Source organism: Pristis pectinata, chromosome 10 (assembly GCF_009764475.1).
Source record: "Pristis pectinata isolate sPriPec2 chromosome 10, sPriPec2.1.pri, whole genome shotgun sequence".
NCBI lineage: Eukaryota > Metazoa > Chordata > Chondrichthyes > Rhinopristiformes > Pristidae > Pristis > Pristis pectinata.
In genome coordinates this window covers 20518016-20538235 of record NC_067414.1, presented here as the reverse complement: position 1 = coordinate 20538235, position 20220 = coordinate 20518016, and the positions used below count along the sequence as shown (strand labels likewise).

Here is a 20220-nt window from a genome sequence, read left to right as displayed (position 1 = left end):
CAGCATGAGTGCTAACATCTCCTGCATGCTACACTGCAAAAAAACATTTTTTATCCCATTCATTCCTTTGGGAAGGTTGTGTAATGTGCTAATATAAACATCATTTTGTTCAAGGTATCTGATTACTTTGGGTGACATATCAAATCAAATAAAGGCACTTGGACCTTACAAAATGATGTTCAGTTGTCAGCATTCTCCTACAAGTGATCCAGGTTTTGATTTTATTATATTAATCTTACATGCATAGAAGCATGGTTTTCATTTATTTTATTAACCATTTGTATAATACATTTCTTTCCCTTCATTAAACCTTCTATGTTGTATTACATTAATTTTTTCTGTCAGTATCACTTTGATTTTCTTTTATTTCTGCCCCTTTTCCTTGTTTGTGTTTTAGTTCATCATTCATTCGAGAGCTTCTGTGTGTCAGCTGTATGAATGGGGAGGATGAGGAGGAACAGAGGCCTAAAGCTAAGCCTGTGAAATCCAAAACACTGCCTAAGCAACAGACCATTGTTGCAGACCCAAGACCACTGCCTCAGTCCATTGAGAAGAAGGCCAATGACTTCTCCATCTTTGACTTAGAAGAATTGGTTCCTGGTACACTGTCAGAGAGAGTCGGAAGCATAGAAACTGTCAGCGTCACAAGTACATGCAGTGATGCACTTTCAAAAAAGAAGGATAAAAAAAAATTAATCAGAAGACAACATAAAATGCCTTAAAAGTTTTAAAACTTTTTCTGATTCCAATATATCTATATTTTCAAGTTAAAATTTAAACTTTATAGAAAAGAATGCTTTTTAAATTTGAAGCTCTGTTGTGTGCCAAATTAATGTAAAAGGGACGTATTGCTGAGGGATCTCACATTACTTTACAGTTGATAAAACAAAGAAATGTACAACTAGGTATTTCAGAGTTAGATGCAGAGCAGGTTTCTGATCTTTCTTCACAAATGACCACTCCTCAATCCACCAGCTGCTATTTTCTTGTTCCACATCAATAATTCTGTAGCCTTCCTGCTAGTATAGTAGAGATACAGGCCCTTCGGCCCAACGAGTCCATGCCGACTACAGTGCCCACCCAGCTAATCCCAATTTCCTTCATTCGGCCCATATCCCACTAAGCCCCACCCCTGCATGTACCTATCCAAGTGCTTCTTAAATGGCATTATTGTATCTGCCTCAATCACTTCCTCTGGCAGCTTGTTCCATATATTCACCACCCTCTGCATGAAAAAGTTGCCCCCTCAGGTCCCTTTTAAATCTTTCCCCTCTCACCCAAATCTATGCCCCCTAGTTTTGGACTCCCCTACCCTGGGGAAAAAGCTGTTACCATCCACCTTGTCTATGCCTCTCATAATTTTAAACATTTCTATAAGGTCGCCCCTCATTCTCCTACGTTCCAAGGAATAAAGACGTAGCCTGGCCAACCTCTCCCTGTAACTCAGGCCCTGTAAGTCCTGGCAACATCCTTGCAAGTCTTTTCTGCACTCTTTCCAGTTTAACCACATCCTTCCTGTAACAGGGTGACCTAAACTGTGCACAGTACTCCAAGTGCGGCCTCACCAACGACTTGTACAACTGCGACATAATGTCCCTACTCCTATACTCAGTGCCCTGACTGATGAAGGCAAGCATGCTAAATGCTCCTTTCACCACCCTATCTACCTGTGACGCTGCTTTGAATGAACCCTTGTACTTCTAGGTCCCTCTTTTCCATTACACTCCCTCGTGCCCTACCATTCATAGTATAAGTCCTATGCTGGTTTGACTTTCCAAAATGCATCACCTCACACTTAGCTGTATTGGAATCCATTTGCCATTCTTCGGCCCACTTCGCTAACTGATTAAGATCCTCCTATAATCAACGATAACCTTCTTCATTATCAACAACACCTCCTAATTTCATGTCATCCACAATCTTACTGATTAAGCCTTGTGCATTCGCATCCAAATCATTTATATAAATAACGAATAACAAGGTTCCCAACACCAACCCCTGCAGCACGCCACTAGTCACTGGCCTCCATTCTGAGAAACAACCTCCAACCACCACCCTCTGCTTCCTACCTCTGAGCCAATTTTGAATCCACCAAACTAGCTCTCCCTGGATTCCATGTGACCTAACCTAACAGACCAGCCTGCCATGCCGGACCTTATTGAAGGCCTTGCAAAGTCCAAATAGACATGTCCAAACTCATGTATACAATGTCGCTAAGAGGAGTGGAAACTGGAAGGTTGGGAGAACTTTAGAAAGCAACAAGGAACCACTAAGCAAGCAATAAGGAAAGGGAAGATAGATTATGAAAAAAAAACAGATAGTAGAAGTTTTTATAATTATATAAAGCGGAAAAGGGTGACTATAGTGAATGTAGATCCCTTGGAAGATGAGAAGGGGAACTTAATATTGGGTAATGTGGAAATGGCCGAAGCCTTGAATGACTATTTTGTGTCGGTCTTCATGGTGGAGGACATGTCTAACATGCCAAATAGTGATGTTATGGATGTGATGAGAGGTGAGGACCTCGATAGAATTGCTGTCACTAAAGAGGTAGTGATCAGCAAACTAGTGGGCCTACAGGTAGACAAGTCCCCTGGTCCTGATGGGATGCATCCCAGGGTACTGAAAGAAATGACGGAGGTTATAGTAGATGCACGCGATAAGTTACGAAAATTCTCTAGACTCTGGGCAGGTCCCGGCAGATTGGAAGACAGTGAATGTCATGCCACCATTTAAAAAAGGATGTAGGCAAAAGGCAGATAACTATAGGCCAGCTAGCTTCTGTAGTCAGGAAAATGCTTGAAGCTATCATTAAGGATGAAATAGTGAGACATCTGGATAGAAGTGGTTCCATCACGCAGACAGAACATGGATTCAGGAAGGGCAGGTCCTGTTTGACAAACTTACTGGAGTCCTTTGAGGATATAATGAGCGCAGTGGATCGAAGGGAACTGGTGGATGTTGTATACTTAGATTTCCAGAAGGCATTCAATAAGGTGCCATATAAAAGACATCCATAAAAGTTGGGGGTAATGTATTAGCATGGATAGAGAATTGGTTAACCAATAGAAGACAGAGGGTTGGAATAAATGGGTGTTTCTCTGGTTGGCAATCAGTAGTAAGCGGGGTGCCACAGGGGTCGGTGCTGGGCCCACAACTATTCACGATATACATTAACGATTTGGAAGAGGGGACTGAGGGTAGTGTATCTAAGTTTGCTGATGACACTAATGTGAGTAGAAAAGCAAATCGTGCAGAGGATGCGGAGGGTCTGCAGAGAGATATAGATAGATTAAGTGAGTGGGCAAGGGTCTGGCAGACAGTGTACAATGTTGGTAAATGGAAGGGAAAATAGAAGATCAGATTATTATTTAAATGGTGAAAGATTGCAGCATGCGGTTGTGCAGAGGGACGTGGGAGTGTTTGTGCATGAATTAATTGCAAAAAGTTGGCTTGCAGGTGCAACAGGTTCGCCTTCATTGCTAGAGAGATTGAATTTAAGAGCAGGGAGGTTATGCTGCAACTGTATAGGTGAGGCTGCACCTGGAGTACTGTGTGCAGTTCTGGTCTCCTTACTTAAGGAAAGATATGCTAGCTTTGGAGGCAGTGCAGAGGAGGTTCACCAGGTTGATTCTGGAGATGAGGGGGTTAGCCTATGAGGAGAGATTGAGTCACCTGGGACTATTCTCGCTGGAATTCAGAAGAATGAGAGGGTATCTTATAGAAACGTATAAAATTATGAAATGGATACATAAGATAGAGGCAGGAAGGTTGTTTCCACCAGTAGGTGAGACTAGAACTACGGGCATGGCCTCAAGATTTGGGGGAATAGATTTAGGAGGGAGATGAGGAAGAACTGCTTTTCCCAGAGCCAACTGAATCTGTGGAATTCTCTGCCCAGGAAAGTAGAGGCTACCTCATTAAATATATTTAAGACACAGATTTTTGCATAATAGGAGAATTGAGCATTATGGGGAACTTGGGGGCATAGACTCAAGTTTGCGGGGAGCAGATTTAGGAGGTGAAACTGCTTTTGCCAGAGAGTTGTGAATTTGTGGAATTCTCTGCCCAGGGAAGCAGTAGAGGCAACCTCATTAAATATATTTAAGACACAGTTAGATAGATTTTTGCATAGTAGAGGAATTAAGGGTTATGGGGAACAGGCAGGTAGGTGGATCTGAGTCCACGGCCAGATAAGCTATGATCTTACTGAATGGCGGAGCAGGCTCGACGGACCAGATGGCCTACTCCTGCTCCTATTTCTTATGTTCTTAAATTCACTGCCCCAGTGGCATCAATGAGGTAGAAGTGCCTTGTAGTGATTTCATTGAAGTCAGTTCAAATAACACCCAAAGTAAACCCATGCATTGAACATTTTTTCTATGAAAAGAAAGAGAATATAATCTATATTTTATCAGTACATTTTATTTTAAGCAAATTTGCAGTTTGGCGTTTTACCCTGAAGATCCCATAATGAGAGATGCCAATTACAACTATTCATCAACTATATGCTTGTGCAGGTTGTCAGAAAGGATGCCTCAAACTTATGGAAAACCCTTTAATCAGTGGCAGAGTTAGTAGGGCTGCTGCTCCACAGCTTCAGCAACCTGAGTATGACCCTGACCTCAAATGTGTGTGGAGTTTGTAATTTTAGGAATCACCTTTAGAATAATGAGCATGCTGGAGACTTCTGTAATCTGTGTAGGTCATGTGGGGATGTCATTGAGTTGTTACATATCAGATATTCTCTCTGTCATCGTGTGGGTTTCTTCTTGGTGCTCTGGTTTCCTCCCACATCCCAAGTGCTTGCAGGTTGGTTGGTTAATTGGCTATTTTAAATTGCCCCTGGTGTGTAAATGGTGGTAGACTCTGGGGGGACTTGATAGGAATTTGAGGAGAATAGATTATTGGGAAAATTAGTGAGGGAATTGGATTGTTCTGTTAGCCAGCATAGACCTTATAGGCTAAATGAAAACATAGAAAATGTTAGAATTTAAAGATTCAAAATCTAGAGAAAAGATCCTCTTTAAAGATAGGGCACTGAATAGCAGAGGAAAGATCTGAGAGGATTAGGAAGGAGATAGTAAGTTAGTTTTAAAGTTGAGCAAGATGTTCTCCAGAGGTAGTTCAACACAGCATGATTATCATTTTGGTGTTATTATTTTAATTCTTTTGATTGAAATGAGTGAATTTGTTCATACCTGATATGAATGTTTATCCAATGGGAAATAAAGTGGCTTAATGACTTATATCAAGTCTTGTCTCACCGAGTATTCACACGGTTTACCTTTGGAATAATGAGCATGTTGGAGACTTCTGTAGCCTGTGCAGGGCATGTGGGGATGTCATTGAGCTGCTACATGTCAGAGCTATGCTGTCGTGCAAGTAGGTAAAGGCCAACATGAGTTCATTCCCAGAAAGGTGAGATGCTCAGAGTGTAGCACAAATCCAGCCTCAATTTATACAGAGTAAGCATCCCTAAAAGGAGCATTGTGGCAATGAGCAGACAATGGATTGGAAATTCAGAGGTTTCTCAAATGTTTAGTGGTTCATTTTTTGCACATTCATTGTGAAAATCATTCACGAACTAGAAGCCACATCTGATAGTGCCTCTTGTGTATAGTGAAAGCTTTGTTTAGGCTCATCTGTGCATATAGCAATTATTTGGACATTTCAGTTGGAAGCTTCCCTGTAAAACTGAATCATCGTCAAATTCTGGTGGGACATATGCAAATGACAGGAACCTTAGAAGCATTGATGTACAGTGGGACCTTGGGGGGAGGGGTGGGGAGGAGGAATCCATAGCTCATGGAAAGGGGCGGCACAGGTGGATAGAGTAGTGAAGAAGGTATTTGGTATTTGGCCTTCATAGTCCGAGGCATTGAGTGTAAGAGTTGAAACATAATGTTGCAGCTGCACAAACCATTGGTTAGATCGTACTTGGAAAATTCTGGTCATCGAACTACAGGAAGGATGTGGTAGCAATAGAGAGAGTGCAGAAGAGATTCACCAGAATGTTGTCTGGAATGGAGATCTGTAGTTATAAAAAGAGATTGAATTGGCTGGGTTTATTCTCACTGGAACGTGGGAGGCTGATAGGTTCATAAAATTGTGAGAGCATAGATAGGATAGATAGTCAGAGTCTTTTTTCCAGGGTGGGATACTCTAGAACTAGAGTCAAAGATGGGGGGCGGGGGGCGGAAATTTAAAGAAGATCTGAGGAGTAGGTTTTCACAAGGAGAGTGCTGATCATTTGAAATGAGCTGCCAGTGCAGGTGGTAGAGGCAGATATAGTTAGGATATTTAAAAGGCATTTGGTCAGGTACTTGGATAGCAAAGATGTTAAGGGTTACAGGTGAAATGCAGGTAAATGGGATTAGCACACATAGGCATCCTGGTCAGCATGGACGAGTTAGGCTGAAAGGGCCAAGTTTCTGTGCTGTAGGATTCTACATTTTTATCTGTAAGTCGTAGAATGGTAATTAACTTTCAGTGAGGACAACATACAAAAAAGCAAGTCTTAATGGGGGAGACATCTGGACACTTGCCAGTGGAGGTGGTGGAGGCAGATACAGTTACAACATTTAAAAGGCACTTGGACAGGTACATGGATAGCAAAGGTTTAGAGGGAGATGGGCCAAATGATGAGGACAAGGTGGAGAAGGGGAGGGACCTGGGGCAGTATTTCCTACCACAAGCTGTCCAAGAAACAAGGTGTCTGAAGGATGTTTACCTAGGTAGTGGTGACAGATATTTCCCACTTAGTGCAGAGCATCATGTCTTGATCACGTAGTGTGAAGACACCAAGGTCTCTGTAACACTGCTCTTAACCTGAAGATCATTCCAAACAGTGACATCTGATGTTTGAAAGAAAAGAGAAAATGCTGGAAACACTTAGCAGATCAGGCAGTGTTTAGTGTCATAGAGTAGTACAGCAAGGAAACAGGTCCTTCGTCCCGACTCGTCCACGCCAACCAAGTTGCCCATCTAAGTTAGTCCCATTTGCCCATGTTTGGCCCATATGCCTCTAAACCTTTCCTATCCAGGTACCAGCAAAATTGTCTTTCAAACATTGATATTATACCTGCCTTAACCACTTCCTCTGGCAGCTCGTTACAAATACACACTACCCTCTGTGTGAAGAAGTTGCCCCATGGTCTCTTTTAAATCTTTCCCCTCTCACCTTAAACCTATGCCCTCTAGTTTTTGATTACTTTTCCATGGGAAAAAGTCTGTGTGCATTTACTCGATCTATGCCCCTCATGATTTTATACACCTCTACAAGGTCACCCCTCAGTCTCCTATGTTCCACAGAATAAAGTCCTAGCCTGCCCAACCTCTCCCTAGAACTCTAGCCTTCGAGTCTTGGCAACATTTGCATAAATTTTCTTTGCACTCAAAAGAGCTTAATGATGTTTTTCGTACAACAGAGTAACCAAAACTGTACACAATACTCCAGGTGTGGCCTCACCAACATCTTGTACAACTCCAACATAACGTCCCAACTCCCATACTCAATGCCCTGACTGATGAAGGCCAGTGTGCCAAATGCCTTCTTCACCAGATTGTGGAAAGAAAACTGTTCAAACTCCCTTCATCAGAACATTCAGTATTTTCTGTTTTTATCTCAGATTTCCAAAAGTGCAGTTTTGTGATTTGCATCAACTGCTGCAATTTACAAGATCACAAGACAAGGGAGCAGAAGCAGGACATTCGGCCCATCGAGTCTGCTCCAAGGAAAGGGAAAATAGAAATGAGAAATGGGGAATGGGGAAAAAAAACCTATTCTAATCCCAATTTTCAGCCTTATCCCCATATCCCTTGATATCCTGACTATTTAGATATCTATCTATCTCCTCCTTGAACGCCCCCACTGATCTGGCCTCCACTGCTGTACGTGGCAAGGAGTTCCACAAATTCACCACCCTCTGGCTAAAGAAATTTTTCCTCATCTCTGTTTTGAAACTGTACCCTCTAATTCTAAGATTGTGCCCTCTGGTCCTGGACTCACCCACCAAGGGAAACAGCCTAGCCATATCTACTCTGTCCTTTCCTATCAATATTTTAAATGTCGCTATGAGGTCCCCTCTCATTCTTCTGTACTCCAGTGAGTACAGTCCAAGAGCCGACAAACGCTCCTCATACGTAAGCCCTTTCATTCCTGGAATCATCCTCATAAATCTCCTCTGAACCCTCTCCAACGTCAGCACATCCTTCCTAAGATGTGGGGCCCAAAACTGCACACAATATTCCAAATGAGGCCTCACTAGTGCCCCGTAGAGCCTCATCAACACTTCCTTACTTTTATACACTATACCTCTCGAAATGAATGCCAACATAGCATTCGCTTTCTTTACCACCGATCCGACCTGGTGGTTAACCTTTAAGGTATCCTGCACGAGTACCCCCAAGTCCCTTTGTACTTCCGTGCTTTGAATTTTCTCTCCTCCTAGATAATAATCTGCCCGCTTATTTCTGCTTCCAAAGTGTACAACTGCACATTTCTCAACATTGAATCTCACCTGCCATTTCCTTGCCCATTCTCCTAAACTGTCTAGGTCCTTCTGCAACCTTCCTATCTCTTCAATACTCCCTACTCCTCCACCTATCTTGGTGTCATCTGCAAACTTAGCCACAAAACCATTTATTCCATTATCCAAATCGTTAATGTACAAGGTAAAAAGGAGCGGTCCCAACACCGACCCCTGTGGCACACCACTAGTAACCGGTAACCAACCAGAACGAGATCCTTGTATTTCCACTCTTTGCTTCCTGCCAACCAGCCAATGCTCCACCCATTCTGTTATCCTACCTGTAATTCCATGACCTCTGTATTTCAGTTTGCAAAACACTGCTCTATTAGGGACATCACTAATGCTCTTTACACAGAGCGGAGGATTGCTTCCTCTACTTCTCCTTGACCGCAGAAATTGTCCAGTTTGCAAACTTCCCATTGGATCAGGGAATAAGTGACTGCACACACGTGATGCACAAGGCTCCAACAGTCATCAGCAGAAGATACTGATGTAAAGACCATAGTTGTGTTTGAACACAGCCTTCAAGCAGTCTATGTAGTTCAGCTTGGATGGTTCTTGGAAGGTAAGAGTATCCCTTCCATCATTGGCTCCTTAGTCCAATCTGTACCTAATGCTGAAGCCTGCACATATATTCATATCCAAAGGCACCAGCGGCTTCACGGAGACTGCTCATTTTGAAGCAAATTAAATATCGCGGTTGTATTGATGAAAAATTAAATCTTTTTACTGAAGCAGAGGGTATAGCTTGAAGTGTTGAGTAAAAGAAATGAAAAACAAGCTTGCATTTACACAGCACTTTCTAAATCCTTTTCAGAATCCTTCAAAGCACAGTGCAGCCAAGGGATGTATTGCTGAGGCCTTATAAGGTATTGGTATTGTGAGCAATTCTGGGCCCTGTAAATAAGGAAAGATGTGCTGGCCCTGGAGAGGGTGCAGTGGAGGTTCACAAGAATGATGCTGGGAATGAAAGGATTAATGTATGAAGATCAGTTGATGGCCATGGGCCTGTGCTCAACCGAGTTCAGAAGGATAAGGGGGGATCGCATTAAAACCTTCCAAATACTGAAAGTCCTGGATAGAGTGGACGTGGAGAGGATGTTTCCATTAGTAGAGAGTCTAGGATCTGAGGGCACAGCCTCAGAATAAAGGGACTTCCCTTTGAAACAGAAATGGGGAGGAATTTCTTCAGTTTGAGGGTGATGAATCTGTGGAATTCATTGCCACAGAAGGTGGTGGAGGCCAAGTCATTGGGCGTATTTAAGGCAGAGATTGATAGGTTCTTGATTGGTAAAGGGGTTAAGGGTTATGGGGAGAAGGCAGGAGAACGGGGTTTTAAAAGAATCAGCCCTGACTGAATGGCAGAGCAGATTTGATGGGCAAGATGGCCTGATTCTGCTCCTATATCTTATGGTCTATTGGATCACTTCTGAAGTTTTGTCACTATTGTAGTGTCAATATCGGAAGAGTTAATTTATGCAGAGTGAACTCTTGCAAATAGCCATGTTTCAGAAAGAAAGTCAAATGAATAGAAGGAAAGTCAAGATTATAGAAAAGATGCATCAATTGCCTAAAATTATACCAAAGATGTTATGAGGAAGGACCAGAGATATCGTCATTATTCTCTGTACACCAGAGCAAGTGAAGGAGAGATTTGATAATGCTCCAACATGAGAATGGTTTTGAAGCAGTAACTTTGGAGAAGATGTTTCAGTGATAGCAGGGTCAATAATCTTTCCAATGGTCTTTGTGTCCAATTCTCCCAACACCCCCACCACCTCCCCTTGCTGACCCTGTGGAGTCTTGTGGAAAATGTGGACAGAGGTGATCAACAGCACCTATGTCCACATTTCCCTCCAGATTGTTTATTCAGTTATGAACGAGGCCCTTGACGTCCATGAGTTTATTGAAGATGTTGTCCATTGATTTCAGTTTTACCATGGCTCCATTTAATTTTGCTGGCATCTATTCTCCCTCTCCTCTGGAATTCAGCTCCTTAGTCTAAGTGTGGACCAAGGCTGTGATGAGATCTTGAGGCAAGTGGTTCTGGGAAACCAAGACTGAGTAGGTAGGTTAATAATGAGTAAGTGCTGCTTGATAGCACATCAATGACAGCTTTCATTATTTTTCTGATGGTTGAGGGAAAACTGAATCACTGCTTTGATGGTTCCCTTATTTGGTAACTCGCTGAGTTAAAAATACATATGGAATGCTTTTCCTTATTAGCTGAGGCATAGAATAAAAGAGCAGGCTGGTTGTGCTGCATCTGTATACAATGTTTGTTACTCTGTAGATTGAGCACTGTGTTTAGTTCTGGTCATTATACAGTAGGATCCTTGTACCTCTCCTCTGCACCTTCTCCACAAAAGTCAGAACGGTCATTTGACAAAAATGGTCAAGAGCCAGGGGGCATGAATTTAAAGTAATTGATAGAAGGTGGAAAAGGAGGAGAGAAAAAAGATATTTTCACCCAAAGGGGAAAGTGATCGGTGTGCAGCATTCCCATGAACATTTTGTTCCTTGCCTACCAATGCATATTCAACAGTACACACAACCCAAGGCCTGGGACTCCATTGAATGAGCATTACATGGTAAAAGACCTTCCCCTGTGAGCCTTGTCACTGGAACTCACTGCCTTAAAGAGTGAGAAAGACCAGAACCTTCATTACATTTAGACAGTATTTGAATGTGTACTTGAAGAGACGTGATCTGCAGGGCTATGCACCTGGTGCTGGAAGGTGGCATTAAGCTGTGCAGCTCTTTTTTGACTGACAAAACTGTGAGGGCTGAAGAGCCTTCTGTGTTGTGACTGTTCTGATTCTGTGTCTGCCTCTGTGACTGTTGGGACCTGAAGAGAAGGCCAGGATACTGATCCATTCACCACTTCCAGCTAAAGGTGTTGTGTGAGGAGCTGCCCTGATGCTCCCACCGTTTGTCAGGGGCCAGCGTGCCTGTAGCCCTCACAATTCAATGTAGCACTGGGCCATGTGGGAAAATTTTCAGCAGTGGATGCCCTCTGGGCGTTTATTTATGCATTTATTGTGAGCAACCCTTTAAAATGTATTTTAGCATGCAACAATAGAATAGTTTACAGCTTTACATTAGTTTGTAAAGCAATAACAGCACCATGATGTGTTTAACTGGAAGTATCTTGTATTTCATTGAAGCAAACATTTGGCTAGAAGTTGCATGGCACCATTAAAGATGTGTTGAACAGGTGGTGCACAGCATACCCATGAACGTCTTGTTCCAAACCTATCACTGCATGTTCAACAGCACACATGACCCATGTCCTGGGATTCTACTAAATTAGCATTACATGGTGGGTGAAAGACCTTTCCCTGTGAGCCTTGTCATTGCAATAAGTTTGGGAAGGTCTGGTACAGGTAGGAGTGGGATTATGCTTGATGGAGAGAGGCTTGGAGGTGAAAGGGAGAGGGAATCAGGTCAGGATCAGTGTGTGCACTGTGTAGGGTTTGCTGGGAATCAGACTAGTCTTAATTGATGTAGGGCAGCTAAGGTGGGGATCAACCTATGATGTCAGTGGATGGGAGCTTGGCAATTGGATGTTGGGAAGCAGTAGTAAGATGGTAAATGCGGTCAGGGTGCATTGTCAAATTCTAGATTGGTAGTTAGAGTGGAGATCAGGCAACAGGTGGGTGGGGGAGTGGAGTGATGAACAAGGTTTGTGAGCTTGGAGGAGCGGTGGGGACCCTGACCAATGAGGGAAGGATGCACAGCCTAGGTCTCACTCAGACAAGTCTGCTCTAGATCAGTGAAGCAGGCCTGGCAAGTGTTGTGAAGGGCCCCTCTGAATGAATGTCCTGCTACATTAGTAAGCCAGTGAGAGTCCCAGGTGTACATTCCAAGTGTCCATTTCTCTTTCAAGTGTTTTTTTTTCTTTAAAATCTAATCATATAGCAAAAAATATAGATGCTGCACAATTCAGTTTTCATGCAATTCTATTTGTTTTCACTGCTGGAGTTCTTGGTGTTTGGTCCAACTATTGTCACATGTTTGCAGCAGCTGAATTTGTCATCTTCTAGTGAATTGACAAAGTTCAGCAGTTACTATGAGTTAATATCTTATTTATAAGAATGGTTACAGGGATGAAGAATTTAACTCTCAACATAATTTGTGGTGAAGCTGGAGAAACTGGCATTGTTCTCTGAGTGGAGAAATTTAAGTAGCAACTTAATAAGTGTGGTTGAAAGACTAAATGTTGGGAAATGGTTCACGGTGACAGAAGATTTGGTAACTAGAAGACATGTTCATGAAAAAAAACAGAAAAAGAATAACATAGCATGAGAAAAAGCTTATTTCTGAAAAACTTGTCTGGAGGACAGAGCACGGATGTGCAACTAATGGGGTAGCTCTTTCACAGATGTACACAAGCAGAAGGACTGTGCTTTGTTTCATCCTTTCTGAGTCTATCATTGGCTCTATCGTTACTTGAAAGGTGCAGAAGGACGTGTCTGCAAGGAATAAACTTCCAGTTGGTAATGATGGCTGAAGAGAAGGTGTCTGAGGAGGTTGTATCTAGACTACAAAAGGGAACAGCAGTTACATCAACTCTGTTACATATCCATTTCCTGTCTGTTCTTTGCTGGCTTTTATGAATACATGTCATATGATTTTCCATTTTGTCAATTTATTAAAGTAAATCACTGAACCCATCTCCGATTGAGCACCCTTTTCTCCCTAATAGTTGGAATAAGCTAATTTCTTAAATCTTCTTTGCAACGTATCTGGACTACTCTGTACAAATAATGAAACATTGTGGACATTTTGTTTGTTTTCTTTCTGTCAGATGTCAAAATCTACTGCTCTTGCAAGTAGATTTTCTGTCTCATTGTTCCTTAATACCTTAATATTGGTTTCAATGTATTTTTGCACATGGTAAATAATCTGTTGGTAAATAATCTGTTTTATTGGTCTCCAGATGAGCAACGAAAATCACATAGAGACATTAGAGCAATCTAATTAAAGCTGATTATCACTCAGAACCTCCAATAATAGCCAACTTTCCTTATGACCACGATTCTGTTCAATTCCAACCTGCTGTTAACAGTCTTCAGGTCTTGGCTATCTCTTGGCATTTTATTCAACAGGAGGAATATCGCAAGCCCCAATCTCACCCATCAACTAAGTCCCCTTGGGCACAATTTATGGTAGTCCAGAACAGAAATTTGGACTCATTTTCCTCTTTTAATATCCTGGCAATGCTACTGGCCAACCAATTCATTGTGATTTGAGCTAGAATCTGCGACTTGCTTAATATGTGTGACTTAGAACCTGCTTCATTTAGAGGCCACCATTTAATGTACTTACCAGTTTCATTACCAGTGCATACATTGAATGTTCAGCTTGAAAACAAAGCATTTCGGTTAAAGCTCATTGAATTATTCTAATATGAGATACTGCAGTTCAGTATAGCAATTGAAATGTGAAAGCTTTTTCTTCATTATCAGCAAAATTATGGTTAAAACAGTGTGCAAATTTACTTTTCACTCTGTTTTCTTCCCTTTTCATGTCCTCCCATGGTGATATTGGTTGTGGAAAAAAAGTGCATTTACCTCTAAAATGCAAAGCAGGCAAATGGGGACATCAGGGAGAAATATTATGAAGAGCACAAGTGTAAGTGAGGAGATGTATAGTCTGGACAATAACGACGGCAGTCAGTCGGATACGGCTGTGGGAACAGTAGGAACAGGGGGCAAGAAACGAAGATCAAGTTTGGGTGCAAAAATGGTGGCCATTGTCGGCTTGACGAGGAGAAGCAGGAGCACATCGCAGCTCAGCCAGACTGGTAAGTGTTCATTTCTGTGCACCCATGCATCGTCATTTCCCATCACATCAGTCAGAGAAAAAGGGTATGAACAGTCAAATTATAATTTATGATGTTTTATTCTTTACCCTTGTTTAAGAGGAGCTTGCATGTAACATTAAGTAAAGTCACAGTATGAACCATACTGTGACACAGAAGGGAAGTCCCATGTGACTTATGTACAGAGCAGAATTATGTTCAAGTTCAAGAATGTCTTAACTGTTCTATTCCACTTATGTAACATTCCAAGGGTAGCAAACTGAATACTAAGTCGGATCGCATCTCCAAAGCAGCATAAAGAGAAAGTCACCGTACCAAGGGTATAATTAGTAATCTCAGCTGGCACAGGAGCCAACACACCGTCCACAGCCCCCGCCCATACAGACTGAGCTTTACTGCTTCAGGACATCCTGTTAAGCCTTCTGGCCATTGTGGAACATTACTAATTTTAATGACAGCAAATGGGAGGCAAAAAGGAGTGTTTAAAAATGTGATCCAAAATAAGTATATTTTCAAATGAGCCATGGTACCACCATACACAGACTGTGTGGTGATGACCTTGGATGTTATTTTGTCTTCTTTAGTTATCATGGTGCTGTCCTTTAGATTGTGCATTCAACTATAAAATTACTTTATTTCAGAAGGAATGTTGTCTTCTCAAACTTATGATTTGAAATCTGGAAATTTGGTAGAGGAATAATTTAGTGATGCTACACACCCTTCACACAGTCTCGCTAGGTTGAACTACAGGTTCAGGGAAGAGTAAGGGCATGTGGACCATACATTCCTTTCTAATGACGCTTCACGCCAGGAGTGGGGTTAAAACATTTTACAAAAGAAAGAAGAGGCATCTGCAGCGTTTTATCTAATAGCAGCATTCTTGCAGCTCAGCCATCATTTACATAAGGAATACACTTTGTAAGAGTTGTTGCAGGAATTTCTGGCCGATGTGCCACAAACTGGAATTGGTGATATGATCAGGGCCACTGTAACATGTCCCATTAACAAACAGTTCATCAACATTGTCACAACTTTTACGTTTCTGCTGTTGCTTCACCTTGCATGATTAAGCATGAATAACATTGCCAATACTCTCAGTGATGACTCATTCTAAGTGGCTTGCCACTGTGCCTGACCTTCCATTGGCAATGTTTTTATGGGATTTATCACCAACATAATGGCAAATCACAGTGGTGTGGTTTGTCTCACGTTGTCAGAGTGGCACAATGGATTAGATATGGCAAAGCCTTATTACTTGTTCTCAGACGTGGGCACACTTTGTACCAATTCCTGGTTGACCTCCTCTATGAATCAATTCAGTCCTCATTGTGATGGTATTCCCATAGTGGTAATGGATAAGGAAGTCCAGAAGTGATGAGGGGATCGTGGTGTATACCCAGCTAAGAAAGGTGTAATGTAGAGAGGAGCTTGGTGGTGAATGATGGTGTCATTACATTGATGGGAGGGAGTTGTTGCCACTGTAACCTTCAGTTAACATTATTGCCACGTGGTAATGGATATCCTTACTCTGGAGATGAAACCTCGTGGCTTTTACCAGTGCTATTATAGGCAGATGCATTTGGACAGGTATGTTCATAAATGTTAAATAATATAGCTTACTCACCATTTTGACTCCCTCATCACATGACAGAGGTTAAGTCTGCTATTATATTCCTTCAAGCTCACTTGACTAAGTCAGTGCTAATATTATTTTGTAGTATCCATGTTGCATTAAAATCCCACAAGGAAAAATGGAGCTTGGACTCTGTCCATGCTCCTAAATGCTGCATACTGGCTTTTAGGCAGACCCGCCACTGACCCAGGCATCTCAGTATGTGCCTGTCAGTCTAGGTCTATGGCCTGCTTTACTGAAATCCTCATCCTTGGCAATACCAGTCAGGCTGTGGAGCTGCTTCCCCCACTGCTCCCAAGCCTAGAAAGACTCATCCTGAAACTGAAACAGAAATCAGCAGTTACGGGGAATCTAAAATAAAAGAAGCTGCTGGAAATACCCCTAGACAGTCCTTCCAGGTGAAGCAGCACTTCACCTGTGAATCCAAGGGAGTCATTTATTGCATTCGATGCTCTTGGTGCAGCCTCCTCTACGTCGGTGAGACTCGACACAGATTGGGTGACCGCTTCGTCAAGCACCTTTGTTCTGTCCGCCACAACAGCCAGGATCTCCCGGTGGCCAGCCACTTCAATTCCACATCCTATTCCCACACAGACATATCTGTCCACGGCCTCCTCTACTGTCACTTTGAGGCTAGATGTAGGTTGGAGGAGCAACACTTCATAGTCCATCTTGGTGGTCTCTGAGAAAAGCTGGAGTGAGAAAAGCTGAACAAACATAGGAATTACAAGTAGGAGTAGATCTCTCAAGCCTGCACCATCATTTATCAAGATCACGGTTAATCTAAGTGTAACTTCAGCGCTGAATTCCTGCCTATCCATGGTAATCCTTCACCCCTTGCTTAATATGTACTTCTCTACCACTGCATTAAAAATATTCAAAGACTGCTTCTACTACACTTTAAGGAAAAGAGTTTCAAAGACTCTGAGAGAAAGAAATTTACATCATTTGTCTTAAATGGGTGAACCCATTATTTTTTAAACCCTAGTTTCAGATTTTCTCAAAACAGGATATGCCCACTCTCTCAAGACTCTTCAGAATCTTACATTTCAGTCGACCCTTTCACTCTTCGTAACTTCTGTGGATACAAGCCTAGCCTGTCAACATTTCCTAATAAGAAAACCTGCCCATTGCCCATTGGACTAGTTAAACTCTGAAGTGTTTCCAATGCAATAAGGACCTTCCTTAAATAAGGACAAGGAGAGGGAAGTAAAAGGGGAGGAAATACTGCACTATTAGCCAAAGATCGTATTACTTCAGTACTGAGGAAGGATATCCAAGAAGGATATCCAAAGCCATCTGGGTAGAGATTAGAAACAAAAAGGGTGTTGTCACTTTGCTGGGGGTATATTTCAGACCTTCCAATAGTCAACAGGAGGTGGAGAAACAGATAAGAAAGCAGATTTCAGAGATTGCAATAAGAATAGGATTATTATACTGAAGGATTTCAGTTTCCCAAATATTAACTGGGATTGCCTTTAGCATTTAAGGCTCAGAGGGGGCAGACTTTTTGAGGTGTACTCAGGAGAATTTTTTGACACAGTATGTAGATAAACCAATGAGGGAAGGAGCATTACTGGACATATTCTTGGGGAATGTAGCTTGTCAAGTAGACAGAGTGTCAGCGGGGGAACATTTTGGAGATAGTGACCATATCTCCATATATCTTAAAGTGGTTATGGAAAAGGATAAGGATGGACCAGTAATAGAGGTCTTAAACTGGGGGAAGGACAATTTCATTAACATAAGGGAGGACCTGGCAAAACTAGATTTGGAGCATCTACTTACATCTGCACAGTGGAAAGCATTCGGAGAGATAGCAGGAGTTCAAGGCCAACAGGTCCCTGTCAGGGTAAAAGCCAGGGGGAACAACTACAGGGAACCCTGGATGTCGAGGGATATTGAAGGTTGGATAAAGAGATAAAAGGAAGCATATGACACGTATTGGGAACTAATGTCAGGGGAAACCTATCAAAAGTATAAAAAGTATAGGGAAGCGTTTAACAATTAAATTAGGAAGGCTAAGGGGGTCACAAATAATTGCTAGCAGACAGGATTAAAGTAAGAGGACTAAGTATACTAAGAGCAAAAAGAAAACCAGGGAAAAGCTAGGGCTCATTAGGGACAACAGGGGCAAACTGTACATGGAGCCTGAAGGTGTCGGTGAGGTCCTAAATGAATACTTTTTCTTTGGTATTCACAAAGGAAACAGACTTTGTTGTTGAAGAATTCAGTGAAAGGATGAGTGGAAGTCTAGTGCATGTCTCCATGCAGAGGAGGTACTCGATGTCTTAGTGGACTTAAAAGTGGATAAATCCACAAGACTGGATGGGATTAATCCCAGGCTGCCACGGGAGGCAAGGGAAGAGATTGCTGTGGCTCTGGCTGTGATTTTTAAATCTTCGCTGGACACAAGGGAGGTACCAGATTACTAGAGGACAGCAAATGTGTTCCCCTTTACAAGAAAGGCAGCAGGAAAAAGCCTGGTAACTATAGACCTGTGAGCCTGACATCAGTGGTAGATAAGATACTGGAAAAAATTCTGATGGAGACGGTTAGTGATCACTTGGAAAGGCAGGGACTAATCAGAGACGGCCAACATGGCTTTGTCAACGGCAGTTCCTGTCTGACCAATTTGATTGAATTCCTTGAAGAGATAACAAAGTGTATCGGTGAGGACAGGATAGTAGATGTGATTTACATGGACCTTAGTAAGGCCTTTGACAAGGTCTCACATGGGAGACTAGTTCAAAACTGGCTTAGCAATAGAAGAGAGAGTGTGATGATAGAGGGTTATGTTTGCGATTGGATGCCTGTGATGTCCAACAAGAATCAGTGCTGGGAGTCCTTGGTGGTTGTAATGTACATGAATGACTTGGATGTGGATGTGGATGTGAATGTGGATGTGGGAGGCACAATCAGTAAGTTCATGGAAGACACGAGGATTGGTGGAGTTGTTGATAGTGTGGAAGGTAGTCACAGGCTGCAGAGAGATATGATGTGTTGGTGAAATGGCTAAAAAATGGCAGATGGAGTTTAATCCTGACAAATGTGAGGTGATACATTTTGGGAGTACAAATGAGGTTCAGACATACACCATGAATGGTAGGGTCTTAGGAAGTACTGAGGAACAGAGGCACATCAGAATATAAGTCTCTATGATCCTTGAAGGTGACAACACAGGTAGATAACATAGTTAGGAAGGCATATGGGATACCAACCTTCATTGGTCAGGCAGTGAATACAGAAGTTGGGAGGTTATGCTCCAGTTTTATAAAACCTTGGTCAGACCTCGGCTGGACTACTGCATGCAGTCCTGGTCACCATAGTAGACGAAGGATGTGATAGCACTGGAGAGAGTACAGAGGAGATCCCCCAGGATGTTGCCTGGGATGGAGCAGTTCAGTTCTGAGGAGAGACTGGAGAAGCTGGGTCTATTCTCCCTGCAGCAGAGGAGGTTAAGAGGGGACAGGATTGATGTACATAAAATTATGAGGGTTATAGATAGGGTAGACTGCAGAAAACTTTTCCCCATATCTGAGGTGAATAAAACTGAAGGACATAGGTTCAGGGTAAGGGGGAATATGAGGTAGATCTTCTTCACCCAGAGAGTGGTTATTACCTGAAATGCACTGCCTGAGAGAGTGGTTGAAGCTCAATTGCTAACAGCATTCAAGAAGTGTTTAGATGAGCATTTGAATCATTTAAGCTAAAGGGCTATGGGAAAAGTGCTGGGCGATGGGATTAATACGGAAGGGTGCCCACTGGTCAATGTGGTTGAGTTGGGCTAAATGGCCTGTTTCCATGTCGTATGTTTCTATGAGACCAATGTTGTACATGTTACTCTAAATGTGGTCTCACCTATGCCCTATCATTGAAATATAACCTCCTACTTTTATGCTCAATTCCACTCACAATAAACAATAACATTGCTGGCTCTCCTCGTTACTTGCTGTCACTGCCTGCTAGCCTCTTGCAGATCATGCATTAGGACACCCAGATCCTCTTGCATCTCAGAGCTCTGCAGTCTCTCATCATTCAGAAAACACTTTTTTTTTCTTTTCCTGCCAATATGGATAATTTCATATGGAATCCTTGAAAGGTACAGCACAGAACCAGGCTATTTCTGCCCCTCTCGTCCATGCCAACTGAGGTGCCTATCTGTGCTAATCCAGTTTGCCTGCATTAGGCCCATGTTCATCTTTGCCTTTCCTACCCAAGTACCT

General features: G+C 42.4%; 1 protein-coding gene across 18 annotated transcripts in view; it reads left to right on the top strand.

Moving 5' to 3' along the window:
• LOC127575471 (regulating synaptic membrane exocytosis protein 1-like) overlaps positions 1–20220 on the top strand; it is a 587418-nt gene that overhangs the window by 509450 nt on the left and 57748 nt on the right. For all 18 annotated transcript variants that reach the window (XM_052025399.1, XM_052025392.1, XM_052025387.1 and 15 more), the window contains one exon: positions 14102–14343. In XM_052025399.1, the coding sequence (XP_051881359.1) occupies positions 14102–14343 (242 nt within the window). The remainder of the gene's footprint in view (positions 1–14101; positions 14344–20220) is intronic.